The following is a 27,228-nucleotide window of genomic DNA, read 5'->3' on the forward strand; positions in this document are numbered from 1 at the left end:
ACACCATAATTATTGTTGACCATCTCATCATGGGGTGGCTCAAGCGACAGGGGGGGCTTGCTCGTGTGCTCGGAATCCTGAAACCATGGCATTTTGCTGACATCTGATGCTGCCTTCTTCGTCTCGCCTTGTGTTTTGTTCCCTTTCGCCTCATGCTTCAGACTAGCTTGTGTGTCCTCAAGCTCCTACCTATCCGTTATCCAGCACATCACCCCCTCCGTAGTGTACAAATAGGCAGACGATGCGACGCCACCGCACCTATCCTGCCAATGGCCATGCCGTCCTATTTTCACCACCTCCACCTATCGCGCCCGTGATACATTGCCTAAAAAAGGTGGGAAAACAGACCGCCTCGACTATGTATCCCAGTTAGTCAGCGGACGGCACGGAGGGAGAAAGACGCCTGGTCCTAGCTTTTCAAGCTACGCCATGCACACACTGTTCAGCTCATGACCCGCCCCCTCGAGCCCCTCCTCCTCAGCAACGCGCCACGACAACCTCGTGATATCATGTCACCTTGGTCTTCCAAGACACCATCACCATCACGGCGAGCGTTCTCCCCCCTGCGTTGCCGGGGGCCCTAAGCTTCGCAGCTTGGGGTACCCCGGGGGCATTCATCATTCGCTCACTGCCAACGCATCGCTTTGCGTTTCCGCCGACGTGCCTGGCCGGCTGGTCAACCCGATGCGAGGGAGCTAGCTACGGGCCATCAGACGAACCATGATGCCAAACACAGCCAACGGGCACGCCGCGAACTGACAACTGTCTACCTTTACCTCGTAGACATCTCCGTAGTCTCCCACGCCGTCAACGCTGCCGCGGCCACCCGAGGTATCCCGGCCCGCCGGACGGAGGGGGTCCCGGGGGCTGCTCACCCTGCGGGAACAAGTGCGTGCGTCAGCCTCTTCTTCCTGCCTCCCCTTTGACAACTGACATTTGGACGGGGGGCTGGAAACGGAGCAAACAGCAACGCCAACGCCAAACGTCAACGGCTTTAGCTCGGCTGGCTGGCAAATGTCCACTTATCCTCCTCCTGCCCGCCCCTCCCTTGTGAGGGTTTACGAAACCTCTCGGCCACCAAGGTCACGACCACCAAACCAAGCCAAACTACCCGGCCCCTCCCGCCAATCTCACTCCGAAAAAAAGCTTGCCCCCTACGTGTGTCACAGCAACCTCATAAAGTGTCGGGGGGGGGATGACCGCCGAGCAGGAAGGGGAGAGAGGAGACAGACTCATTAATCAAATACTTCTTAATCAATAGTGGAATACACATCTACACACTATTCTGGAGAACCCACTCCTACTACAGCTACGAAGTCCGGGAAATAATACGTAGGTGTGCCCAGACCAGCAATACCCTGGGTCCAACTGCCAGCTGGCGCCACACTTTTTTTTCTTTTTCTTTTCTTGTTCTTCTGGTCTGGCCCCAAGCTTTCACATGCAAATCGCACGTACCATGAACAACAACCCCCCCCCCCCCCCCCCCCGACTTTGAGTTTGGAGCACACCGCCCCGCAGTGCACCACCCATCCGCCTCTCTCTCTTTTTTGTCTCTTTTTTTTTTTTTTTTTTTTTGCATGTCTCTCATTCTCCCACAACGCACCGCCACAACGAGGTTTGGGGGTCCAGACATGGGAGGGAACGCAGAGGCCAAGGGGTCAAACAGTTGTGACGGGGGCCACTCCACCTCAGAAAAACAACAACCGGCCACCCAAAGTGCAACGTAAATGTTACCGGGAAAGAGTGATCCACGGTACTGCCGAATCGGGCAACCGAAAAAAGGGGTTGACGGACCCGGCCCACCTAGGCCTGGATTGATGCTCATGGGCCATGCCATACCTACTACCTACACGCGCTGATGGCTGATATCGTGACGGGTTAAGCTACCCAGGTATACTCCGTAGCGCGTGGGCTGGTTTTGAAATGCTCCCTTACCGCATATGAACCTGGGCAAAAGAAGCGCACGTTCAAGCTCTGGAGTATTCATTCCACCTCGTATTAGTAGCTTCATAACTAGGACTTGGCATGCCTTCGATTCTTCCTTTCAAGAAAAAAAAAAGTTACTACTAGTAGTGTTTCTATAGTGTTTGCCTGTATTTTAACCTCGGCGATCCCAGAGCGAGAATGAGAAGGGGAAAAGCTCCGGTCCATCTGCCCATGACACATGTAATCGCATATGGGGCCGGTGTACATTAAATTACAAGTTCATGAAGGGCCCGAGACGAAACCGTTTCCGTCTCTTCCCGGGGGTTGTGAGGAGCGCCATCTCCCCAGCTCAGATGCCACATTTCGTGGGTAAAAGGAGGAATAAAAGTGAGTAAACAATCTTGAATGCCAATGCAATGGGGGTCGTGTGTGAGAAGAAGAAAGAAGAGAAAAAAGATGCCCCCCCTCCCCCGCCCCCAACGTGAAGAGCTTACCCAGCTTCCACGGATGCAGCATGCGTTGGTCTACTCCCTCTTGGAATGCGGACGACAAGGCAGTGGCGGCGAGGCGACGGGTCTGGTACCCGTCACCGAATAAAACCAGAATGCAAGATGCGCTAGATACTCCGAATGCTTCTCTAGTCATGTGTTGAAACGCCAATATCGTCATTAAGTAGTCGATCCGACTCCCCGTCTATCTCCTCCAACCCCAGAAGCCTCCCGCCGCAGTCGTCGCGGTCGCAGCTGTATTCGTCGCCGGCGGCGCGGGTTTGGCGGGCTCTGTAGCTGCACCCGTGAGGCGACCGAGGACGCCCATGGCGGCCGCCGCCGCGGCCGATCCTGTCGCTGGCGGTGGTGTCTCAGCGGACGCGAGACCATACGCCTTGCGCAGGCTTTCCAGCTTCTGCTTCGTCTCTTCGGCCTCTTGCCTGGCAATAGCTTCGGCGGTCTTGGCCTGGACGAGCTCCAGCAACAACGCCTCGTGTTGGTCGTCCGTTGGCGGCGGAGGACGCGTCTGGGTGGCTGGTGGAGGGGTCGAGTCGTGCGGCTTCGGCAGGGATGACGACCGCTTGTTAAAGGTCGATCCAGCTTGAGATGGGGTCGACTTGCTCCTACTAAGCTTCAGCTCTCTCAAGCCGCTAGCGCCGCTCGTGGAGCTCTTCCGTATGAGCCCATCGCTGCCCTGGTGAGTGTTGCTGTCCGCCTCAGCGGCTGATGCCCGCGCCCTCATGTTATGTATCTGCTTTTCGAGCCGCTGTTTGTCCTGGTGCAAGATGCGTGTATGCGAGTGTGATTCTCGCACTTGGTCCTTCAGGGCGGATATCTCCTGGTCCAAGTCGAGAATCTTTCGGTTGTAGTCCTGGGATTGCGATATCGCACTGGCGAGCTGGTCCTTGAGCTGCTGCAATTCCTGTTGCATCTGCGCCGTTGACCCGCCCCGGGACATTCTGCGATCGCCGCTGCCATGGCGCCCAAACCTTTCCTCGACGGCGTCGAGGAGCTGCGATAGATCCTCTGGCAAAGGGCTACCCTGCTCGTCAGTCTTGGGAGGAGTGGACACGTCTCCCTGGCCTCCCTCGCGTGCCTCAGCTGCAGAGTCATCGGCTGCTGTGACAGTATCGACGCTCGCGTCGGTACTGACGGAGTCGTTGCTGGCCTTCTTGCGCAAGCCGTCTAGAAGCGACCGGACAGCCTGCTTGTCCTCCTCGCGCTGTTCCCTTTCTTGTTGTAGTTCGCTCGCGAGCTGTGCGTGGTTTCGTTGCAGTTCGGTTAAGGCGGTGAGAAGGTCTTCGATCTGGGTGTGCAGAGCATTCTCCTTATTGTTCTTGCCGCCGGTGCCGTACAATGGCTTGCCGCCAGGGATGGGCGTCGATTCGCGGATGGATGAATTATCGTCGGTGTTTGATGAATCTCGGGACACGGTGGTGGCTTCGGTGGATGCGGAGCTGAGGACGCTAACGGAGCTGGCTTCCATCGAATTGAGGGTGGAGGCCAGGCTCTGCTTCGAGGTGGTCCTGCGCAACATGCTCAGAGGCCGTGACGGAGCGGTGAGGCCCGGGCTAAGGGTGGAGGAGGACTTCGGGGAGATGATGGTGGAGGAAGCCCAAATGCGGCCGAGGAAGCGGGAGGCTGCAGTGGTAACGTCGGAGGAACGCGCCGCATTTGCGCTAGCGATCTGTGCGTCTCGGTACCCCTGTTCCAACTGGAGCAACTTCTCTCGAGTGACAACGCCCGATAAACTAACAAAATCCTGGACAAACTCGTCTGCGTTGTAATGGTAACAATCCCAGAGCCCTCTCGAAAGGAGGAGTTGCATTACATCCTCGAGCTCGGTGCATGCCAGGATACGGGTTTGGTTCTTCTGCATCAGGGACAGGGCGACCCGCATAAGGGTCTCCGGGGCCCCCTCGGCAAAAATCACATCGTAGATGCGAAACAGCATTGGCAGGGGGCACGTTACGGCGAAAAAGCTGAGGAACCACTGTGAAACGTACGCTGGATCGACTTGTAGGTCCTCCAGGTGGTTCGACACTGGTGTCATATGTTCTCGCAGAAGCTCCCGAAACTGGTGGATGCGAACATGCAGTCCTGACAGGTCTGGCAAAAAACAGCTCCGTAAATCGTATCGTTCCATCAATCTAACCATACAATGTTAGCTTCGACGTTGCGTTTGCCTCCGAAACCTTGTTTTCGTTGGTGTTTTTTTCTTCTTCTTTTCTTTTCGAATGATGTTTTGGACATTGTTTCTTTTTTCTCGGGTAACACTTACCGAACCAACACGCAAAACGCTTGCTTGTCAGGCATGTGCATCAACAGCGGACCAACCAGAAATGCCAGCCCCTGGCAGTATCCAATCTTTGTATCGTAGAGACTGAAGCATTTCAACACCTTGCCGAGCATGCGTTGTCCTTCGCCTTCAGGGTCGCGGAACATATCGACGCCAGGAAAGCTCCGGCCGAGGTCTTTGCCGATAATGGGCTCGTAAGGGCTCGACTCCCCACTAAACCGGTCGTATTGCTCCTCCAACGACGAGTCACGAGCGCCCGACATGCTTTGCCATACGACCCCTCGCAGGGGGGGAGGGATGCCTTTGCGAATCTTGTTCGAGAGGAGAGTCGGCAACCGAGCCGCCGTCTGTTGGTAGTCCTTGACCAGCGCAGCGTAGAACTCGAGGTCGGTCATCGGTGGCGGCGGGAGCATCGAGTATCGCAAGGCCGGCGGCGTCGGTCCGTGGACCATGTGTCGTAATTGTGCCATTGACGGCGGTCTGGGGCGATTGGAAGCGGCGACTTGTTCAACAGCTTGTACTTTGATGCTCTTGGGGTTCGTAGCTAGCTTGTCGTTTTCCTGCTCCAGCATTGCAAGCAACATGGCTGTCGACTGTTAGGATTTGTTAGCCTTGTTGAGCTTGAGGCGGAAAGCAGCAGAAATGGCGTTTTCTTACTCTGTCGGTGTCTGCGTCCCTAGGCTCGTTTGCTTCTGATTTCTGCAATTCGTCCCAATTCACCTCTTCGTCGTCGTCTTCCTCTTCTTTTTCTTCCGCTACTTCTCCTGTTTCCTGTCTCTGCTGCTCGGTGATAGTCCGGCGCCGAGGCTCTTCCCGGCTTCCTTGAGCTTGTACCGAAATCACCTGGTCTTCCTCCACTTCGTCGACCTCCTCGCAGTCCACGAGCTCGTCCTGGAGATTCTTATTGGCGGTCGTGTCAGGTAATGGCGTAGCTGGGTCACTGGGCAAGCTGTCGTCGGCGTCGGTATCGGGCGTGTCCTTCACCTCGGCTTCCTCTACCTCTTGAACAGGATGTGGTAATTTTTCGACTCGAACTGTGCTGGGTCTCCTCCTTGGAAGTGAATCGGGGCCGGCGCTCGTGTTGACGGTCAGGACAGGCGGCTCGGACAGCCTGACGGTAACCATGGAATCATGGGCCGGCATCTTGGGCGTCTCCCGGTGGTCGTCGTCGTCGTCGTCGTCGTCAGTGGCGGCGGCGGCGGGTCTGGGTTCGGTTTTGGCATGTGTTAGCTCGGTGTTGTTTTCCACTTCATGATGCCGTTGCTGCAGCGCCAGCTCCATGGCCAGGCCAGCCCCTCCAACGGGTTTGTTGGTGTTTCCCGGCAGAGAGGGAGAGAGAGTAACCGCAGCAGTGATTGGAATGTGGACTCGTCGAATGTGTCCAGAGGTAGGACAGTCAACGACGAGTACGCGCAACTGCGGCCCTGCTTCCACGACTCATAAATCGCAGGATAATCTCGCCTCGCCGTGTTCGAGGGCTCGACGTGTGGGAAGAGTTCGAGATCGGGCTGTATGGTCTTCTTTGTTCCTCGTCTCTTTTCTTTTTGTTCGATTCGCGAGCCGACGGGAATCGGTCGTACCCAATACGTGGCGATAGGGAGCGCGAGGTCAGGCGACACAATGCAGCAAAGCAAGCAATGCAGATCAGGGATGTGCGACAAGGTTGGCAGCCAGAGTGTGGGTGGTGAGGGGTGCGTGTGTGACAGATGCCAATGGAGAGTGACTTGGATGTCTTGGGTGAGGTAAATGAGAAAGACAGAAATGAGTGTGTCAAATGTATATGCGTGTGTGTGTGTGTGGCTTTGGTTCCGAAATAAATTGTCCAGCAGTTTCCTTGCACGCTAGAACGAAGGTGACAAGGGGTCACCAATAACAAGACCAAAGCAACACCCCCTCCAAACGAAGTCCTTGTAGACTGCGACGCTCGGGAATAGAATGGGCGGCTTACGTTAGAGCTGCTGGAGGGAGGCAGAGACAGAATGGCCTCAGGGTCGAACGGCGCAAGAGGGGATTGGCCTGGTTTGGCGCGTCAAGTGCTGCCACTGTATTTCTCGTTTCATCGAGGGGCCGAAGACGCTGAAACGCTGGGGTGGGCGGCTCCCGGGTGGGCTCTTGACTTGGGCTTGACTAGCACTTTCCACCGACAGCAGCAGTGTCTGGATTGGGAGGAAGGGCCGCCCTTCTCCTGGCGGCCCCTTCCAACCTCAAAGATGCTCGCTGCCAAACACCTTTCGGCTACGGCCCGCGGTGACTCTCCGGATTCGGTGAGGGGGCGGACGGCCGCCTAAGCTAAGAACGGTGGGCCTATCGTATGTGTCCAGACGTCACTGAGCTCTGGTAGAGTGCTCCCAAAAGCCCCCAGGCGCTCCTCTAGCGCAAGTAACACGGATCGTGGGTGGGCTTTTGAAGCCCGATTGGTGTAAGATCACCGCGTGTGCTACACTACACAGAACTTGGTTCCTGTCCGAGAAATCCAGGGCTTGCTTGGCAGAGGTGGCTGTGGCTTGTCGGGAGGGAGGGAGAGAGAAGGAGAGAGAGAGAGAAGAATGCGGGATGTGCAACAGGGGAAAGGGAGAATTGGTTGATCAGACGAGATTGGGTTGCGTTGCCGCTGGGGATTGGGCTAATCTCGACTGGTCTGGAATGAATCTAGTGGTCAAGGAATGCCGTCGTCCAGGAGAAGAGGAAGAGGGCAGAAAACGTGCAAGGCGTCTGTCTCCTTGATTCCAGTCTTTCTCAGACAGCAAAGATATGTTTCAAAATACTTCAACTACCAGCAGCGGCATTCATCTGACATCTGACACTCAATGACAATCAATGCGGTCGGTGTGCAGCTGCTTGCTCGGACTTTCCGCCGGGCAGGTAGGTTAGGCTAGATGGGACGACGGGAACGAGCACAGCAGCAAGCTCCGAGTTTGATTGATTGACGGCAGCATTGTCATGTGAGCCGAACGGCAAGAGAGGAACGTTAATTTCCCAGAGAGGCTTGACTGCAAATAAACAATGCGGCACCGAGAAATCACACGCCGACGCCCATTCGTTGTGCCTCTGAATAATCTACAGCGACCACCTTGCCAAGAAGGGGACGGTCACTCGACTGCTACCCCCACGACGCCCATGTCATCTCCTCTTCTTCCTCAAGAGTCCACAATCGATATCACCATCAAGCCAAGCCCCCCCTATTTCTCGACATCAAACCAACCCGTTCAGCGCCAACGACTCCTGCACACACCACTGGCCTGTCATAGATGGTCGTCGGTGCAAGCCATGGCGAATCAAATTTCGGTCGAACGAAAACAGCAGCAGCGCCCACATGGGGCGAAAAGGAGATGGAAATAGGATCGATTGAGGAAAATGGAAAAGAAAAAAAAAAGAAAAGAAAAAGGGTAACAAAGAAGCACGAATCAAAAGGCAGCCACTTCCTCCTGCAAGGTACGGTACAGAAGTCCCCGTTGGTGCCCCGCCCCTCCAACCACCCGCCCAATCATGTCCCGCTCCCCCTGATCAAGCTTCCCGCGTGTGCTGCACAACGACAGGGCCGCAACCTCCATTCAGAGTCTGACCGGCGACCCCGACCCGGGTTGCAAACACTTGAGATTGACCACGTCGGCGGCCCGCTTCCTTACTCGTCTCAATCATTCTCTTACTTACCAGGTATTACGGATACATACGGATACACAGTACCCAACCGCATCCGCAGCCAGAGCCCAACCCCGATGGCGAGTGGGGGACGGGACTGGAGCATGTGTGTCTGCCATTTGACGCCTTCATCCCTGCGACGACACATGGCTGGACGGGGCAGAGAAGGATCAACTCACCACCCCCAGTGCCTTGCGACGCGCTCTGGTTTCGTCATTTCAGGCCTCCTCCCCCCAATCTTTGAATCCTGGATTTGCTCTCCAAGTTGGCAATTTCGCAATGATAGTCAAGGGGGGAGGGGGAGACAGCAGTGCCAAAAGGCGGCCCACAGACGTTTGTTACCAATACCGTCCGCGCGGGACTAGAGTACACAGACGGACGAGATGACTCTCCCTACTGAGTATGCCACCCATATCCAAGCGCGTCTTTGTGATCAATCCTCTCAGCCCTCTCCTCCCATGGGATGGCGAGGTTGACCTCGCTTCCGTCTTGCTATCGGCGTCTTCTGACCCGAGCTAATGACAAGTTCCCCGGGGATGCAGATCGCACCATATTCGGCGGCCGATGCTCGGAAGCTGGTCTTTTCCAATCTTGCATTCATTCGCCTTGATCATCTTACAGGCATCGCGCCTCTCGCAGGTATATAACACAATATGCCGCAACTCCGTTGGCTCCAACGAGACAAGTCTATACAAAACTTGGAGGGCTGATGCACTCCCCTTCCCCCTCCTCCTGCACCAATCAGTGCCGTCCCAGCCGTGGCTCGCACAAACCTGTGCGCTGCGGCAGGCCAATGCCAAGAACGCGGCCTGGTGGCAATAAAGGTTCGCCGCCTGCGCCAAACCCCAGACCTGATCCTTTTTCTTTAATCATCCCTACTTCGCCTGCACGCCGGGGTCGTCCATCGCCATGATCCATTCGAGTACTCTTGATCTGTCCTTCTTCTATGAAGAAATCATTCCGTGAGGTTGATGTTGCCCCGGCATGTTCTGCATCTGCATGGGTCTTTGGGCCTGGGCCATAGAGGGGCTAGCATGATGGCTCGGCGGCCGTTGGCCTGGCCCCATTCCCTGTGGTCGAGCCGGGGTCTGGAATGCCGGCTCTTTCTTCGGGTCGGCATTGGGGAACAGCGTTTGAAGCTTCGTGTATAACTCAGTAAGATATTTGGATCGCTCCTCGCGGTCTGTTGTCGGGTCTGGGTTGTTCTCGGGAATGTCGCCAGGAGGTGTCGAATTCCGTATTTTTAGTGTCATGTTCAATGGCGGAGAGGAAAGGTATGCGGGGGACGGCGGTACTTGGACGTTCCCCTTCCTGTCAGCCAGAGCGGCCAAGTAGGCGAGATTCGCTTGAAGTCGTCGCATACAGCTAGGGGGAGCGTCTGTTAGTTCTGCTACGCCACGAGAGGCCTCCGCTGCTGACTCACTGGTTGTAATCCTGCTGAGCCGCTGACTCTTCTTGGGTAGGTTTCCTTGCTTGCTCTGCTTCACCCGAGATCGTTGCTTCTTTCTTCAGCTCGCTCAGGGTATGTTGCAGCTGCATCGACTCGAACAGCAGTTCCTGGTTTATTTCCAGCAGCAAGGAGAACCGCTCCTGCTCCCGCGACTCGCTGCCGGGGCTGAGAGGAGTGGCCAACGACGACCCGCCATTCAAACTCGCGCTCTGGTGATGTTGGGGAAACGTAGGTGTCTGAGGAGTTGTTACAGTCGCTGAATGCTGTTGTGCGGCGGTCGTGGGAGTTTGGCTGAGAGACTGGGGCTGCGGCGCCGGGAATTGCGACTGCTGTTGCGGATGTTGTTGAGCTTGTTGCTGTTGATGCTGCTGCTGCTGCGCTTGTTGATGTTGCTGCTGATGCTGCTGCTGCGCTTGTTGGTGTTGCTGGTGCTGCTGGTGCTGGTGCTGTTGATGTTGCTGCTGAGTGGGTTGTTGCTGTTGCTGTTGCTGCTGTTGCGATAGTTGTTGAGCCTGAGGTTGTTGCGGCTGTTGTTGAGGCTGCGGGTGCGGTTGTGGCTGGTGATGCTGCGGTTGATGCTGTTGCGGCGGCGGCTGCTGCTGCTGAGGGTTTTGCTGCTGAGAATGTTGATGTTGTTGTTGCTGCTGCTGCTGCTGCTGCTGCTGATGTTGCATAGCGTTATTCGGGGAACCGTGTCCTCCCTGTGCCGCGCTCATCGGCCTTGAAGGAGTCGAGCTTATCGGCATGCCACCTTGGTTGGGTTGTCCCTGTGCTTGCTGATGTTGCTGGTGCTGCTGTTGTTGTTGTTGCTGCTGCTGCTGCTGCTGCTGCTGCGCCTGCTGGGCTTGCATGCGCTGCTGCTGCTGCTGCATCATGATCTGCTGCTGTTGCTGAGGCGTCATACTCGCGTTCATCGGGAAGCCTTGCATTCCGCCAAAGTTGGGATGTTGACTGCCCGGAGCGGGCATGTTGCCGCCGTACGGATTGCCCTGGTAGGGGTTTTGGAAGGCCACTGGTGAAGACATTGAGGTCAGCGAACGCGTGTTTCGGTTGCTGAGGTTTGGATGATTCTGCAGTGTCATATCCGACGCGTAGTGGCGATGGTAGTAGCGACGCGATAAATCTAGGACAGCCCCGTTTCCATCGCTTCATGCCCTTTGTTTCGGTCACCACGCAGAGAGAGACAGACACATGCTGCCATGGCAGCATCAGAGGGCGCAGCGCAGACACGAGACTCTACCGAACGTCGTTTGGGGGGAGGGGAGCACAGGGAGAAATAGGGCGAAGAAGGGGAAGAGCTTACTTTGGCCATTGGCAGCCATATGCGGCATACCGGCGTTCTGCATCATGCCTGCAGGACCAGCGCCCGACATCATGGCGGGATTGGGTCCACCGACAAAGCCGGACTGGCCACCGGGCATACCAGCGAATTGATTAGGGTTGTACATCATTTGTTGCCCGGCTTGATTTGAGACTGAGCCTGGCTGCATGTGAGGGTTCTGGTTTGAGGGTGGGGCGCCGGTGTTGAAGTTCGGAGGGACATTGGAGAAGCCGTAACCGGGAGTGTACATGGCTGGGACGGGAGGGGGAGATGCGATGGGCGCGGAGCTGCTATTATTATTATGCTTTGGAGGGGGGAGGGGACCAGACGCGACGGGTCTAAGGAACAGGTCGGGGGTGAGACCTAGTCGTGCGAAGAGAGTAGCAATAGACTCTGGCTTTCAGACTCGGTCAGAGTCAGACACGGGCTGGATGGCTGGCTAGCTACGCTGGGCGGAGGGTGGGAGAGGCGCGGTGGTCGCAGCGGGCAACGTTTCGACAAGTCGAGGAGAACAAGGAAGAGAGCGGCGGGCGGCGGGAGGAGTGTGTGTGGAGTGAGTCGAGGTGGTCCTGAGCCTGTCGGACCGCAGGTTGGCTAGGCTGGCAGGATGACTGGCTGGTTTGGTGGTGCCTGATGGACGGTGGGGAGCAGGGGTTGCCACCATCAACTGGCTGGGCTGTCTCTCGGATAGACGAAGACTGACAGCCAAAGTCTTGGCCCAAGGAGGTGAGGTAAGGAAGGGAGCGATTTGACGTGAGGATCGAAAGATGTATTTCCGTATCAAGGTACAAGCATGCATTCGGCACGAATCCGGTTGTGCCTCGTCTGCTCTCGGGAATGCCTGACTGGATGATACGACAGGAGCCTAGGATAGGGCTGGCCCGTTTGCCTGGGGCTCGTCCGTACTCGTTGACTATATGCCCCGTCCGTAACGAGGAAGACGGCAGCAGACGGCACGGGGGTGTGAGATGGTTAAACCGAGAAAGCAAAGGGCTGGAAGATGGGTAAGGTAAGGAAGGACAGAGGAAGGGGGGTGCCGATGGACGAGAATGACGGGTGGTGGGATGGGGCGTCAGAGTAGGGGTTGCCGGCAAGAGATGAGGCGGAAGGGGTCGTGAGTTGAGAGCCAGTGAGACAAGCCTAAGTCAAAGGCAGCTGGTGTCAGACTCTGGCCGGGCTGAGGCTTGATTCAGGGCCGACGCCGAGCTTGATAAGGCAAGGCAGGTCAGGTCAGATCCCACGAGGGTACCTCGACGAGAAAAAGAGGCAGGTCGTACGGTACCAGATGGATGGTACGGAGCGGAGCGGAGCGACCCGACAGGAAACCACTAGGAACAGGCAGACGACAACAGTCTGCGTGTCCGTGAATGGGAGAGAGGACCTCGGATGCTGCCGTAGTGCGCGTGTGTGTGTGTGTGTGAGAGAGAGAGAGAGAGAGAGTGAGTGACGGTGCGCGTGGAGCAGCAAGCGGAGAGGGAGAAGCGCGGCGCGGTGTGTCGGTGTGCAGTGGGTGCGAGGTGAGGGGAAGTCAGATGAGGTGAGGTAGGAACGACAGAGGGTGGTCGAGGCGCGTGCAATGCCGGGTGCGCCAGTCCAAGTCTGCGTTCAGAAATTAATTATGTGAGCGAGCTGCGTACGTGTGAGGGATATCGGGGTGCCGGTGTCCGTCGTGTTGTATGTATGTATGTATGAGTGAGTGAGTGAGTGAGTGAGTGAGTGTGCGGTGTGTGGTGTGTGGTGAGTCGACCAGGCATCGGGAGGCAGGAAGGGAAAGGCAGAAACAGAATTTTCTGCATTGCTTTTCCCGGGGGGGCGTGGACGCGGGGCTTGGGCGTCTGGGTCTGGGGAGGGTCTGACAAGGGCAGGATCCAAGGGAAGAGAGGGGAACTACGTACCTCGAGTTGCGAGAGCCGAGGCGTCGTTTCTAACTGGCTGGCAACCCATGCATGAACGCTCTGCCAGATCCCCAACAGACCTGACAGGGGCTTTGCCTGCAAGCCACCCGGGATCACGTCCCCCCCTCCTGTTCCCCATGTCCTCGGGCTCTCTGTTCTTGACAAGAGTTGTCTAGTAGTACTCAGCAGGGAGCCCTAGTAGCAAATCTCTCCGATCAAGACTTCATCATATATGAGTGGCCAAACGTCGGCCAGGAATCCCCAAGCTCTAGTGGACTTGTCGTGCTCTCATTATACTACACTGCACCTACCTTGATACCCGCCGAAGCGCTCTTTGCCTATGCCTATGCCTATGCCTATGCCTCGACTATGTCTGATCAGATGGTTCCATCCACTCCGTAAGGCATTCCCAACACCTCACGCTACGAAAGTCCGGTCGGCAGCAGACCTCTGGGTGCTGCGCCCCATCACGACGCATACGTCTTTCCATACGTCGAGTTGCCGTACACGACGTTGACAAAGTGCTGTGCCACAATCTCTGCTATACAAATACACCCCGTTAGCACCACGGTCTCGAAATAAAACCGGGGTTTTTCGTGAACTTACATGTACGCTCGGAAGGATGCAACTCGTCGTACCAGAGGAAGCTCGCCTTGGGCTCTGACGAGTCCACGCACGCCGCCGTCACCGGGTCGCACGCCCGGTAGGGCGCCTTCACGTTCGGCGGCGAGGACAGATATTTTGACGGCTCGGCGTGGACGTCCCGCAACAGGCTGTGGACGTCGAAGATGGAGAAGATGGCGCCGGGCCAGCGCTTTTTGACCAGGAGGTGGAAGGGCACGCCGTAGTCAAACGCCGTGTTGATGCTGGTGCTGTACTCGAGCATCTTGTACTGGGTCTCGGTCGTGTTATAGCTCGTCTTGTTGGGCCAGAACACGCTGTCCCCGAAGCCACCAAGCTCCGTGGCGGCGTAGAGCGGCGATTGCTCCAGCGGCGCCACGTTGAGGAGGACGAAGTGCCGCCCGCCCGTCGCGTGGATCTTGTCAAATACCTCCCACACGCAGTCCACGTGGGACGAGATGGTCGTCCCCGGCGCGTTGGAGTCGGTGAGGAAGCCCAGGTAACCTAGGTCGTTGGTGCCGATCCAGAGCGCGTAGATCGTGTTGTTGGCCTCCCTGTTCGGGTAGAGCGCATCAAAGGCCGTGTCGGCCCTGTAAGCCGGAATCTCATAGTCCAGGACTGACGGGAACGGCTGGTGGATGGAGACGAAGTCTCGGGAGACGATCTTGTTGGAGCAGGTGGCGCCCCCGACGGCATAGTCGTAGTACTTTGCGCCGGTTGAGCTGGCGACGAACCGGCCCCAGGCGTATCCGCCGGACGCCGTGGAGTTGCTCGGCGGAAGAAGGACCCCCGCGGGCGGGGCGGAACCGTTGTTGTTGATGAAGTAGTTGAGCCGGCCTTCGTCGGTATAGCTGTCGCCGAACGTCACCAGGTTCTCGAACTTGTTGAAACCGACTCCGGAGGTCGCTGCCACCGAGACCAAGGCTGCGATGGGCAGGGACAGCATTGTCGGGGCAGAGGACACTGAGAGATATCCGTCACCGAGTGGGCTGTCTGAAGGCTTCAACTAGAACAACTATGGATGGGAGGGGACGGCCACTATATCAACGAACTACTCTGGCAGCCGGGGCCGTCTTCGCAAAGCCACCCCTCGGGACTTAACTCTCTGCGTCATACAGTCGATGGTTCTTCCCTTCGAGTCCGGAGCAAGGGAATTGCGGGCCTGGTGCGATCACCCATGAGCTGGGTTCCGACGTGATTAGAGCCACTCATGTCCGCCTGTGTTTATGAGGGGGTGGTGACGAATCGTAGCATGTAGGCGGCGGGCGAGAAAGCATGGTTTAGCTTCCCGAGATATATCGATCTGGGTATGATGGTGGTTGATGCGGGGTAACTTGATAATAGTTCCGCTTCTTTGGCCGGCAGATGCGTAGCCTCCCCAGCTTATTGCTACCACCCGCGCATTAATATCTGATGATGTGCTCGCAATCAGGCTAAATGTGGTTTTTGAGTCGGTTCATCTGCTCCCCTCCCCCCCATGTGACTCCAGGCCGGACGGGTAGGCCGGCACTAGTTCGCTAGAACAACCTCTGGAGCTCTACTAGGCAAGTAGTCCGGTCATGGCTAATAACTAACAAGCGAAAACGTGATGTCGTTGAACGGTCGACCTGCCTCCATCTCTTGAAACCGGTTTGCCTGGCGGGGCAGTGGCGGACTGTGTGGCTGTGACACGTCAGCTAAAAGCCCATCGTTAGCAACGTGCGTCGTGACGAAAGAGACGGCTGTTGGGTGCTTGGGTTTCCTCGCAACCAAGTCGGTGCGGCTTCTGTGCATATTGTGAGATATCGCCTTGGACAACAAACAACCCACGATGATGTGATTGCAAGTGCGTGTTAAGGTCGGCGTCGGCGTGTCACGGCTTCATCGATCCGGACGGTGCAACAAGGGCAGCGAGCCGATGCCGAGCGCGACGGCGTCCGGAGCTGCCACTTTCAAGCCGACTTCCACACAGGGTCACACTCAAGATTGACACACAAACGCGTGCGATGGCTATCCGATGGGCGCTCCTCCCGGTGAGAATCCCGAACGTTGACTTTTCGAAGTGGGGAGCTGGTCGGCATCAACGGAAGGCCATTGGCCAATGGTCGGTATCAATACCCCGCCACCCTTTGTCCCGGACAGTTGCCGCCACATGGCTCCGGGGTCGGCGGATGCAAATGCAGAATTGACGGAGATGCGTTTTGTAGGGTCCATAGTTGACTCAAACCGACGTCTGCGATTGTGCTCGAGTGAGTGAGATATCGATATAAGGAGACTGGCTGTCCGACTCACGATCCTGCCAATCTTCCAACTTCATGAGCGAGTAAACTCAGCCGAAATGTCGCCCTTCAACCTTGAAACATGTGCGCGTCCGAATATTCTAGCCCTTGAGCCTTACCGTTGCGCCAGAGAGTAAGTCGCACGCACTCACACACACGAGAATCGGCACAATCTCACTTGCATGAGCGACATGCTAACAACCCCTGTAAAGCGACTACAAAGATGACGGTACCAACGTTCTCCTCGACGCAAACGAGAACGCCTACGGCCCCTCCTTGCAGCCCAACCTCGAGGCTGGCAACCTGGGCATCGACTTCCTCGGCCTGAACCGGTACCCCGACCCGCATCAGCCGGAGCTCAAGCAGCTGCTCTGCGACCTGCGCAACACCCACACCCACACGGCCAGAGACCTGAAGCCCGAGAATCTCTTCGTCGGTGTCGGCAGCGACGAGGCCATAGACGCCCTGCTGCGGTGCTTCTGCGCCCCCGGCAAGGACCGCATCCTGACCTGCCCGCCTACCTATGGCATGTACTCGGTCTCGGCGCAGATCAACGATGTGAGCATCGTCAAGGTCCCGCTGAAGCCCGCGCCAGGGTTCGGCATGGACACCGACGCCATCCTCGACACGCTGACCCGGGAGGGCGACACCATCAAGCTCGTCTATCTCTGCACGCCGGGCAACCCCACCGGCTCGGTGCTGGCCAAGGAGGACGTCCGGAGGGTCCTGGAGCACCCGACGTGGAACGGCGTCGTCGTGCTCGACGAGGCTTACATCGACTTCGCGCCCGAGGGCAGCTCGCTGGCCGAGTGGGTGCTCGAGTGGCCCAACCTCGTCGTGATGCAGACCCTCTCCAAGGCCTTTGGCATGGCCGGCATCCGCCTCGGTGCCGCCTTCACCTCGCCGCCCATCGCCCGCCTCCTGAACGCCATGAAGGCGCCTTACAACATCTCCACGCCCACGAGCGCGCTCGCGCAGTACGCCGTGTCCGACAGGGGGCTGGCCGTCATGCGCGCCAACCGGGCCAGGATCCTGGCGCAGCGGGACCGCATCATCGCCGAGCTGCCCAAGGTCCCCGGCGTCGGCAAGCTGCGGGGCGGCACGGAGAGCAACTTCCTGCTGTACGAGATGCTGGACGCGGCGGGGAACCCGGACAACGCCACGGCGCTGGCCGTGTACGAGCGGCTGGCGGAGGACAAGGGCGTCGTCGTCCGGTTCCGCGGCAAGGAGCACGGCTGCCTGGGGTGCCTGAGGATCACGATCGGCACCGAGGACGAGGTCACGCGGTTCCTGGCGTCAATCGAGAAGGTCTTGGCCGAGGTCCGCGGCGCCGGACGGCAGCCGGACGAGGAAAAGAAGGAGGCTGCGGCGAGCGGTGTGGTCGCTTAGAACATGTGGGATGACTTATGCATAGACAATAGAACAAATAGAAGACACGCCGAAGACATGTACTGATGATCTGTTCAATGGTCCCTTGGCTCGTTTGAAGAGGAGCCTGGTTCACACTTGTGCCATTCTCGTACGTGCCGATGCGCCTTTTTGGGTATATGAGAAGATATATATATTCCACTTGGCTGGCGACAGGCACTCAGCAGTGAAGTGATGGTCTGAGGGGGCTTGCGACGCTTCTCAGGATGGTACAGGGTGCCAGTTGCGCAGTGTCATTGTTACAGTTATCAACAGAGCCATCATCACACATGCCCTGCCGTCGAGCTGTCGCTCAATCTCCAACTCTTTCTTCATCAATAGAGTGTGGTATGAGAGGACAACGCTAAGCACCCTCGGGTTCCAGACTGTCGTCGGGCCCGGCACTCGGCACAGGCTTTTCTCCTTCGATCTCCTACTTTGCTATATGGCCATACGGATACCAGACGCTTATTTCACAGAGACAAGACCAGCAAGGGCAATGAAGGCGAGGTTAGTTTACAAAACCCCACCGGGGGCGTTACCGAATAGGAATAGGGTTAAACTTGGTGGCGTGGCTGTTTCATGTGTCGAGTTCAAAGTGGCAGCTACTCGAGCTAGCGGCTCTCGAGTAGATCATCTCGCCTCCGCAGGAGGAATAGAGCGCCCAATCAGTGGCTTTTCTTCAACACACAGCGACTGGAGGTGCTGGTTAACCGGCATTGGGGGGGGGGGTTACTGGGAACACAATTGGTTATCTAACGGTCAATCGCCATCCAACCATCTCGTCTCATGTCCCGAGAGCTGGGATGAACAGGCCGCATCCGCCCAAGCGCCTCTCTCGCTTGCTTTGCTGGGTTCTGTTCTGCAGGCTCTAAACTGAGTTCTGCTCTGTAATCCTCTGCTCCGGCGGCTTGCAGATCACTGCAGCAGGGCGCGCGTGTGTGTCCCTGACTAACGCAGCCGCCGCCGCCGCCGCCCTCCTTTTTCCCCTCAAAGGCAACATGGTGGACCAGAACCATTCGAATATAGCCAACTCCCCTTACCGACATTACCGTCCAGGGATGAAGAGGGGCCAGACGATGCCAAACAAGGGCTCACCCAAGAAGCTTGTAGGTAGGCTTGTCAGAGTCTAAAAGAGAAGCGCGATGAGGGCTGAGTCGACGGCGATCCCGTCCATCCGTTGGTTCGTGCCATCTTCCCTCCTTTCCAGTGCACCGATATCCTTGCGTAATGCACCATGTATACAACGCACCTTAGTGAAAGAAGCCCCGAGTTAAAGCGCGGCTTCTCACGCCCCTTCCCCCCCCCCCCCCCTCCCCCCAGACCCCACGCTTTGCGACGGACGCCCTTGTCATTTCTACCGACGCCCCATGTGCTTCCCCGGGGCCCCGTCTACTAAGTGCCGGACAAACTCGTGCCATCATCATGGGGCTGCTGCTTCTTCTGCCTCTTCACCTTCTTTCTCCTGCACCTCCTCTCGTAAACCGGTGTTTTGCTGCTACGGCCCCTTCAATTTCGTTCCCTCACCGAGCTTCCTTGCCCATCGTCCTTCGTTGACCCGCCGTTTGTGATATTGGAAATTGCCATTTTTAGGGTACACTCGAGCAAGCACACACTCCTTTCGACGCTCCTTCGTAAACAGCTTCGTCCCAACCCCCATCAGAGCCCGTACAGTATAGTCCATCGCCAAGCAGATTTTTATGATGGTCTTCGTCAGACCTGCTCTCATCGCTTCCGTGGCCGCCGCTACGGTGTCTGCCTTCACGGCGCCCAACACGCTTGATGTCACCAAGCCAGGTCAGTATAGAAAGAATTTGGGACTTCTCATGAGTATTGGACTGATTTTATTTTTTTTATTCTTAGATTCCGTCAAGGCAGTTGCTCGCAGTCTTGCCTTTGGCGCCATGTCATACTACAACGGCAATGTTTCCAGTGACCCAAAGGTGCGTCGAAACGAGTCCGGCAAAGGGCGATTGGGATCCTTGCATAGTCATACAACCGAGAAACTAACACATGCTTAGATGGTCGGTGACTTGCCAGATCCGTACTACTGGTGGCAGGCCGGTGCCCTCTGGGGTATCATGGTGGATTACTTCCGCTACACCGGCGACGCGACTTACAACGACGTGCTCACGCAGGCTCTGACGGCCACCGTGAACACCGGCCCGAACTTTGACTTCATGCCACCGGAGCACGCCTTCGAGGAGGGAAACGACGACCTCGGCTTCTGGGGCTTCGCCGTCATGGCCGCTGCCGAGGGGAACCTTACCCAGCCCAACGCCAGCGTGCCCTCCTGGCTCACGATGGGGCGCAATATCTTCAACTCGCTCGCCACGCGCTGGAACATGACGCACTGCGGCGGCGGCCTTCTGTGGCAGATCTACGAGACCAACCCCAACGGCCTCAACTACAAGAACTCGGTCAGCAACGGCGGTTTCTTCCAGCTCGGCGCGAGGCTGGCCGCCGCCACGGGCGACGCCGCGTACGTCGCCTGGGCTAATTACATCTGGGACTGGTCCGTCAACGTCGGCTTCATCGACCAGAACCTCAAGGTTTACGACGGCGCCGACTCCCGCGACAACTGCACCAAGACGAACTACTTGTCCTTCACCTACTCCACCGGCATCTACCTCTACGGCGCCGCCGTCATGGCCAACCACACCGGGGATGCGGTCTGGAAGCAGCGCGCGACAAAGATGTTGGAGACGGCGCGCTCGAGCTTCTTCTCCCCCGCCGCGAACAGCACGAACATCATGTACGAGCCCGCCTGCGAGCCGGTCAACACGTGCAACACGGACATGAAGTCATTCAAGGGCTACTTGTCCCGTTTTCTCTGGAAGTCGGCCATCGTCATGCCCGAGCTCCTCCCCGCCGTCAGGGAGATCCTAGTCCCGTCCGCCCTCGCCGCGGCCAACGTGTGCGAGGCCACGGAGACGAATGTGGTGTGCGGCCAGAAGTGGTACGTGGGCGGCAACGACGGCAGCCTGGGCCTCGGCCAGACCATGAGCGCCCTCGAAGTCGTCCAGGGTCTGGTCGCCAGTCAGTAGTAGGTGCTGGCTTTTGCTCGTCCCTCCAAGACCCCACGCCAGCCGAGCTGTCTGTCGTTCGTCGTCCCGCTCCCCTCCTTTCCGCGTCTTTTTTGCTATACTTGGGAGCAGCCCGGGAGGCTTTGCCGTCCACCAGTTGGGGAGGGGGGCGGGGAGCACAGCACAACCGTTCATCTGTGTGTCGCACATGAATGTCGTTGCGGAAACGGAACGACACTAACAGTAAGGTTAGTCTCATGGCCAACAAGACGTCGGTGCCTGTGGGCAACTCGACGCCCAACTCGACGGCCTCGAACCCACAGGATAACAGCGCTATCCACGTAAGGTGGATGGGGACGAGCACCTCTGGCGCCCTCCTGCTTTTTTGGATACTTTGGCTATTCTGACTAAGGACGGAGGCGTCGAGACGGAACACACAATGGGTAGTGTTTCCATATTACCAAGTATCAGACTGGGAGAAAGAGAAGACGAATAAAGAGAAATTTGCACATCATGTACATGACCATCACCTCGTCGATACGTGGAGCCTTTCCTTGCACGGTCGAGATTTGGAGCAACCATTGGTTCCACGACTGACGACGGACCTCATTTCAGGGTCGCCTACGTGGTGGCACACGTTACGGCCAATCGGCTTGGTTGACGGTCGCTTGTGTCTACTTCTACCCCTAGCTCCTCGGCCGAGATAAGTCACGGGAAAAAGAGAGAGAGAGAGAGAGAGAAAAAGGGACGGGATGTCTCATAAGTGTTGTGCAACATTGGACGGGGAAAAGGCGGTTGCCCTCTCCTCTCTGCCCTGCTGATGTGTATTTGATTTCAACCGTTAAAAACTCTTGATCGTAACCTTGTACAACGCCGATACGGGGTATAACTCCAAAAATGGGGGAGCACATCGTGAGAAACAACAAAGCCCTGGGTGGCGAAACCCTACCCGACAGAGAAGGTGCTGGGTGGATGAAAACAAAAAGACGACGGACCTCACCAATGATCCGCCATATGTACCGCCTTGAAGATGAGGACAAAACTCCAGTAATGTGTGATCTTGCAACCGCCGATAGCCAGTCCGGGATTCCCTATGCTTTCTTGTTTTTTGCTTCGTATGCTGCCCTTTCCCCATCAAAAGATGATTCGTGTTTTCTTTTCCACTTTTCACTCGTCGATTCTCGGTAAGTCAGGGTTGTCAGGACGTGCCTTGGTTGCGCAAATTGGTATATATCGCTCGCATGAAGGATACCCGCCCCTTATGCCATTAGAGTGACGGCAACCATGCTACATGCCGACGCGGTAAGAGCCCAGCCTAGGTGAAGACGCGAGGCGGCGCTAGGGTTGGTCTCGGCGGGTCTTGCGGAGGAGATGGTGCCCGTGTAAAGGAAGTCGTCGTAGTCGGGATCGCCGGGCGCCTTTGTGGGTGCCGGAGTTGCCGCAGCATCCTCCTGAGCCAGTGTTAGGACGCCCCATTGCACCTCGGAGCCGGTCATGGTTGAGGTCCACGACACTTCGGTCGGGCCTGTGTATTTGCCGTTGATATATCCGCTTTTCAAGCTAGAGTATCCAGAGCATGTCGCAGCTGTCGTCCCGCTCAGTGTGCATCCAAGGTCGGCGGTACTGTTTCCAGTCGCATCATAGTCAGTTATGGGTGCATCTCGGAGATAGATAGCGTCGAGGCTTATTGAAGTGAGTGCACCTACAGTGTTGATGTTTTAGTGCCGTGGAACTGAAGCGTGCTCTCGCCCTCGGCAAAGACGAAAGGAAACTCGACAGCGAGGTCGCAGTCGGGCGGTATTTGTGGTGCGCAGAAGATGGTGTACGTCGTTTCTTTGTCATTCTGTAGCAGGGCCACTGTTAGATCACGACAAGGACACAGGGGAAGGAGAGCTTGGGGCGCTCCAGAGGTCGCCGTACACTTGAAATTACGCTGCCTCGCAGCTGCGACCAGCTATTAGCATCGTAGTGCGGTAGGTAGATCGGGACAGTGGTGGTGGTGGTATCATCGGCGCGGACGACGTTGGAAGAGAAGAGGCAAAGCGACAACAGAGCGAGAAAGGGCTGCGGATAATGCATGGTGATAGCACGGGAGGATCCAAATAAATATGGCCAAGGGTACAACAATGCTTCAACGTCAAGTGCTGGCTACCAAGGGTAGTGGTTCATCGGGCGAGGCGACCAGCTCCGTAAGTGGACAAGGCGAGACAATCCGTCGACCCGGCCTGACGGTACAGAAGCTGGAGCTGGACAGAAATGGCAAAAGTCCGTCGATATTAGGATTAATGTGGAAGAATGGGTTGGAGGAAAAGGCAGTCGGTCGTTTCCCGCGGCACAAAGTGGATCGGCGTGTCTGGTAGTATTGGTGGTGGTTGAGAGACCCTTGTTACCACATGGGAAAGACGTAACGGGCCTTTCCACAGGCGGGTGCAACGATGGCGAAACAGCAAGCAAGCAGGCAGGCAAGATCCTGTAGGGTGACGGAGTAGTGTACGGGGGCAGAGCTGTCGGTAACGGTCAACCAGGCGAGAGTTGCGGCTTGTTGGTGGTGGTGGTGGTGCTGCTGCTGGGGGTGTGGAGGGATGCCGTTTCCTTAATAGAGGAAAATGAACATGGGGGCCAAGGAAGCTGAGGAAGAATTCCGGGGAACGGGAAAGGATCCCGATGACAAGAGAGACGAGAAGGAGGGAGAGAAAGGGCGCGGGCTCTGGAGCCTTTGCCAATGCGCCGTTGTTGCCGGCCAAGGCTGGGCAGGAGAATAAGGTGAGCAAGTGTGCATGCATTCTTTTCTGGCAAAATGGAGAGCCAAGACTTTGACTTTGGCTCAGCATCAGCAGAGGAAGAGAGGGTCAGAGTCTCCACGCAGGGCGGGAAATTCCCTGGTATGGTCTGCCTACCTTACTCCGTACTTAGTGTAGTGGTGCACACTCAGGTGGCTTGGTCCTTGTCGCTGGCGTTGACACTGGTCAAGGAAGGAAGTCTTGGCAGCCACGCCTTTTGCGTTGCTGTGCGTTGCTGCCAAGCCACGAGGCAATTCATTGCGCACCCGTCTTTTTTTTTTCCTGGTCGATCTCTCTACCTACATCCCTCAGCTCTGAGCCAACCAGGAGGGGATGGGGGACCAATCTACCTACCTACCTACCTACCTACCTAGGCAATCAATTACGTTGCCAGCAGCGAGAGGCGGGCGTCCATGCCTCATGCTCATCCCCTCTGTCTTCTCCCACCACCACAACGGGCGGCGGATGATGATGGCGGGTACATGCTAGCCGAGAGAGTAGGTGTGTGCTGGACGGGTGGGTGGGCGGCGGCGAGTGGGATACGAATTGGCCGATTAAGAAACATACTGGTAAGGTAGGGTGAGAAGAGAGTATGGGAAGGGAAGAAAGCCAAGAAATGCCAAGCCCGAGAAATTCGAGGAGGAAATACATGTATGGTAAGCGGAATAGGCACGGTCGTTCGAAATGGGTGGGGTAATCGAGGGCCATAGAGCCACATGAGTGGATGGAAACTGCCAGTAGGCAGGAACCGGCAAGGGTATGGCACTGTCAGGCAAGTACGGGTAAGTACCGCCCTGCACCTGCGGGAAACTCTGCAACGCTCGGGAAACTCGACATCGGAGGATTGCCCGATTAACACTACCTATCCGTACCACCCCTCAGTGGGAGCCGCCCATCCTCTGCTTTTCCGCCGTTGATCCATCCTCTGCCTCCCTTTTCCGCTCGCTGCACCGACGGAACAGAGGAAATCACTGCCTGCAAGAGCCAAGAAAAACGTGGTCACCACCCACCCAATTACCGTCTCTTAGCCTTCCGGCCATACTCGTGCCATCATCATGTCTTCCTCATGCCCATCCCATCTTCACTTGTCAACCACCGACCTTGGCATCCCTCTGCTGCCGACGCACAGTCCCGCTCTCGTCCCGTCTCTCACCGTCTGTCTTCAAGGGCCTTCGTGAATCATCTTCATCTGATTCCTTCCGCTCCGCCCGGGGCACCACTCCACATAGCCAGGGTGTCTTTCAGTCTCACCGCAATCGCCTTGGCAAAGCTGGGCCTACTGCAAACAAAAGACCGTTGCACCGCAGACATGCGACGACGAGAAACAACAAGCCCGCCGTGTCAACGGCTCGGCATTTGCCATGACACGGCAACGGAGTTTGCACCCTCGTTTGCCCAACAAGCCACCTCATTGGACGTCGTTGACACATTGGAATCATGTTGGCTTTCTCGTGCCTAGCAAACCCGACACCCTTCCAAGAAGGCCAAGACCTCATGCCAAAAGCCACGTGCAACAATTTGCGAATGCCATGCTGAGCACCCAAGAAATCATGATGGCCTTCGGATATTGGCATATCCACATTCCCGCACTGTTGAAGGTGGCATACGGGCCGTACAACAGTGAACCAAACATACTCCATCTACATACCGTCCTCGAATTCTCCCACACCAATCTACTTTTCTTGTTACCTCTCCTAACTATACCGTAAACACAACTTTTTTCTTCTTTTCTTAATCCGGTACTTTGGTTCGAAATGAAATTCATTTTCAGAGGAAAACCTTCCACACATTATGATAACACATACCCCTTTAGATCTTTGACAAGCAGGAGGGCACAAGAGCAAATTGATCGACTGGCAGAGGTAGTGTGATATCCAATCGGAAAACCCACCGATTTTATGGCTACTCCGGTCCAACGGTGTGGACGGTTCAAGGCAACAATGGGGAGGACATGAGCGCTTGACCGTAAGAGGCATGGACCCTTTGGACCCGTATGCAAGATTGCGGCACATCTGCGTTCGGACCTTTAAAGGGGTATCCGTAAGCAAATATGATATATCTAGTCGCGAACCTGTGTGAATGCCTGCGAGAAAGGTGCCAAGCATCTGCATCCCCAACATAGCTGGACCGGATTTCATTCGCCATTAGGGGCTTTGCAAAGATCGTCTTGGCTTTCGTGGGTACTGCCGCGGCGCAGACCACGACGGTGGTCGAGGTCGGGAATCCTTATTTCGGAAACAACCCTTATGACGCCTCCGTTGTGGATGCCAATCCCACCGCAACAACTTACGCCGTATACTGCCAGAAGAACAGCGACACCTACCAGTGCCGTGACGACCCCGCCGGTCTGATTCTCACCCTCGTGGGTGGCCCCTCGACCGTTGAGGTCCATGTCGAACGGCCCAAGAGCAAGTAGTAGGGCTCGCGGCGCGGGAGGCTGCGCCTCATACGCAGCACCACCCCTCAACCGCTCGAGGACCTCGAGCAGGGTAACCGGGCTGACCGCTTCTCACAGCTCGGAAGAATTCATCGGCACCATCTCGGGCGACCGACTGGATTACCGGGTCATCGCTACCCTGAGCGGGCAGGTCGTCGCCACGACCGATGCGGTCCTGTTGCCCGTGACAAACCCAGACCTACGCGCGCCTCTCACTGTCACTGCCGGCATCGAGAAGCTGCAAGCCCAGGCCACCACGACGACGATAACGACGACGGAGCCCAGCGGCGCGCAGACCGATCCGACTGCGACCGGCGTGGAGGCCTCCCCGACGTCCACCCCGAACACCGCAGCGTCGCGGGCCACTCGTAGCGGCGTTTTGGTCGGCTTCGCCGGCGCTGCCGCCGTAGCGGGAGTCGTGCTGTTCTAGGACGCAAGAGACGCATCTTTGCGAGTTATACGTCGGCTTCTATGGGGGAGAAAGGGAGGGTAATCGGGAAAGGGGCAAGAATTGACAGAACGATTTGCTGCCCTTTGACACACGTCGGCTGTTCTGCGTGGTTCTTTGTTGTCCCTAGGGCGAGGTGATGTTTGCTACCGCGTCTGGAGGACGTTTCTTTTCTACACACAGGCAACTTAAACGCTCGGGTTTGTTCCTGAAGGGGCATATTCAAAGGCGCTTTTTTGTCGGACCACCAGATAGTCGCTTGTTTTGATATCTGACAACGGGCCGGAAGACTCATGGTGAATAGCAACGAAAAGGGGGGGAAAAAAAAAGAAGAAGAATGTAAATTTCGGCACGGCGGCAACCCATCATCTACCCGTTCCCGTATTGGAAAACTCCAACAAGTGGCTTCGCCGTCTGTATGTGGCATCAACAGCAGACCCGCGACGCTAATTAACACTTAACCACAGTATCCGTCCCTCATCAGGGCCCCAAAAGGAAAAGAAGAAGAGAAAAGAGAGAAAGAAAGAGACGCCGCAAAACCTTGTCGCTCTCCTCCCTGGCCAGTCCCGCTACCCCATCTCCGTCCCTGTATACAGGCCTCTTCTCTCGCTCTCTTGCCAGAAAAGACATGGAGCTAAGCGCCCAGCTAGGCATCGCCCTCGGCTGCTTGGCCGGCGTGTTGCTCATATTTTGCACAGCGTGGATGACCTTCCGCTACGTCATGTCACCGCGAGCCCAGAAGGCGTACTTCCGGCGCAACGGCGGAGCTCCCGCTGAAACGATACCCGGCGTCTGAGGAGCCGGATAAGGTGTCGTCGCCGGGACTGGAGATGACAGGCCGGGTAGATTGGGACTGGGGAGCAGCTTTGATAGATGGTCACTGCTTGTTTGCCGGATAATCTGGACGATGGCGGTTGGTGACAGTCACCCAATGTCATTGACACCCCTATTACTTTGCTTGAGAGGTAATCTTTTCTTGAGGTAGTGTGGAAAGTCTCCCTCAAGACATCTCTCGACTCTCGACTCAAAAATGCTGTTTGGGAAAAAAGAAAAGAAAAAAGCACACGAACGCTCTCGCGCTACCCCTGACACCACGTCTCTGTCATGCCGAAACAGCGGCACTGAGACCCATGGTCAGGCCTGTATACTGTCAGATACTTTGTACGCCGCTCTAGAGAAAACCTCTTCTGAATTCTCAGATGCTTGGACAAATGAAGACGTTGGAATTACTAG

At 56.6% G+C, this 27,228-nt stretch overlaps 8 protein-coding genes across 8 annotated transcripts; 4 read left to right on the forward strand and 4 right to left on the reverse strand.

Annotated features, from left to right (window-relative positions):
• Positions 1-2,619: 2,619 nt before the first annotated feature.
• Positions 2,620-5,838, reverse strand: GLRG_06059 (TBC domain-containing protein; the record flags this gene model as incomplete). The annotated part of the gene is made up of 3 exons (XM_008096744.1): positions 2,620-4,564; positions 4,696-5,306; positions 5,371-5,838. 3 exons carry the CDS (start codon positions 5,836-5,838, stop codon positions 2,620-2,622), a joined length of 3,024 nt encoding a protein of 1,007 aa, XP_008094935.1.
• A 3,458-nt stretch (positions 5,839-9,296) lies between these two features.
• Positions 9,297-11,373, reverse strand: GLRG_06060 (uncharacterized protein; the record flags this gene model as incomplete). Its single annotated transcript, XM_008096745.1, has 3 exons — positions 9,297-9,717; positions 9,776-10,814; positions 11,106-11,373. 3 exons carry the CDS (start codon positions 11,371-11,373, stop codon positions 9,297-9,299), a joined length of 1,728 nt encoding a protein of 575 aa, XP_008094936.1.
• A 2,112-nt stretch (positions 11,374-13,485) lies between these two features.
• On the reverse strand, positions 13,486-14,585 carry GLRG_06061 (acetyl esterase; the record flags this gene model as incomplete). Its single annotated transcript, XM_008096746.1, has 2 exons — positions 13,486-13,559; positions 13,625-14,585. The coding sequence occupies 2 exons, from the start codon at positions 14,583-14,585 to the stop codon at positions 13,486-13,488; spliced, it is 1,035 nt and encodes a 344-aa protein (XP_008094937.1).
• A 1,371-nt stretch (positions 14,586-15,956) lies between these two features.
• On the forward strand, positions 15,957-17,286 carry GLRG_06062 (histidinol-phosphate aminotransferase; the record flags this gene model as incomplete). Its single annotated transcript, XM_008096747.1, has 2 exons — positions 15,957-16,030; positions 16,110-17,286. 2 exons carry the CDS (start codon positions 15,957-15,959, stop codon positions 17,284-17,286), a joined length of 1,251 nt encoding a protein of 416 aa, XP_008094938.1.
• A 1,721-nt stretch (positions 17,287-19,007) lies between these two features.
• Positions 19,008-20,351, forward strand: GLRG_06063 (glycosyl hydrolase family 76; the record flags this gene model as incomplete). The annotated part of the gene is made up of 3 exons (XM_008096748.1): positions 19,008-19,101; positions 19,168-19,247; positions 19,326-20,351. 3 exons carry the CDS (start codon positions 19,008-19,010, stop codon positions 20,349-20,351), a joined length of 1,200 nt encoding a protein of 399 aa, XP_008094939.1.
• A 1,238-nt stretch (positions 20,352-21,589) lies between these two features.
• On the reverse strand, positions 21,590-22,409 carry GLRG_06064 (uncharacterized protein; the record flags this gene model as incomplete). Its single annotated transcript, XM_008096749.1, has 3 exons — positions 21,590-21,953; positions 22,037-22,173; positions 22,251-22,409. 3 exons carry the CDS (start codon positions 22,407-22,409, stop codon positions 21,590-21,592), a joined length of 660 nt encoding a protein of 219 aa, XP_008094940.1.
• Positions 22,410-22,438: 29 nt separating this feature from the next.
• On the forward strand, positions 22,439-22,690 carry GLRG_06065 (uncharacterized protein; the record flags this gene model as incomplete). Its single annotated transcript, XM_008096750.1, has 1 exon — positions 22,439-22,690. The coding sequence occupies one exon, from the start codon at positions 22,439-22,441 to the stop codon at positions 22,688-22,690; it is 252 nt and encodes an 83-aa protein (XP_008094941.1).
• A 2,394-nt stretch (positions 22,691-25,084) lies between these two features.
• GLRG_06066 (uncharacterized protein) lies at positions 25,085-25,977 on the forward strand (the record flags this gene model as incomplete). The annotated part of the gene is made up of 3 exons (XM_008096751.1): positions 25,085-25,101; positions 25,259-25,525; positions 25,626-25,977. The coding sequence occupies 3 exons, from the start codon at positions 25,085-25,087 to the stop codon at positions 25,975-25,977; spliced, it is 636 nt and encodes a 211-aa protein (XP_008094942.1).
• Positions 25,978-27,228: the final 1,251 nt, after the last annotated feature.

The sequence above is a fragment of the Colletotrichum graminicola genome (assembly GCF_000149035.1).
Source record: "Colletotrichum graminicola M1.001 genomic scaffold supercont1.22, whole genome shotgun sequence".
NCBI classification, from domain to species: domain Eukaryota; kingdom Fungi; phylum Ascomycota; class Sordariomycetes; order Glomerellales; family Glomerellaceae; genus Colletotrichum; species Colletotrichum graminicola.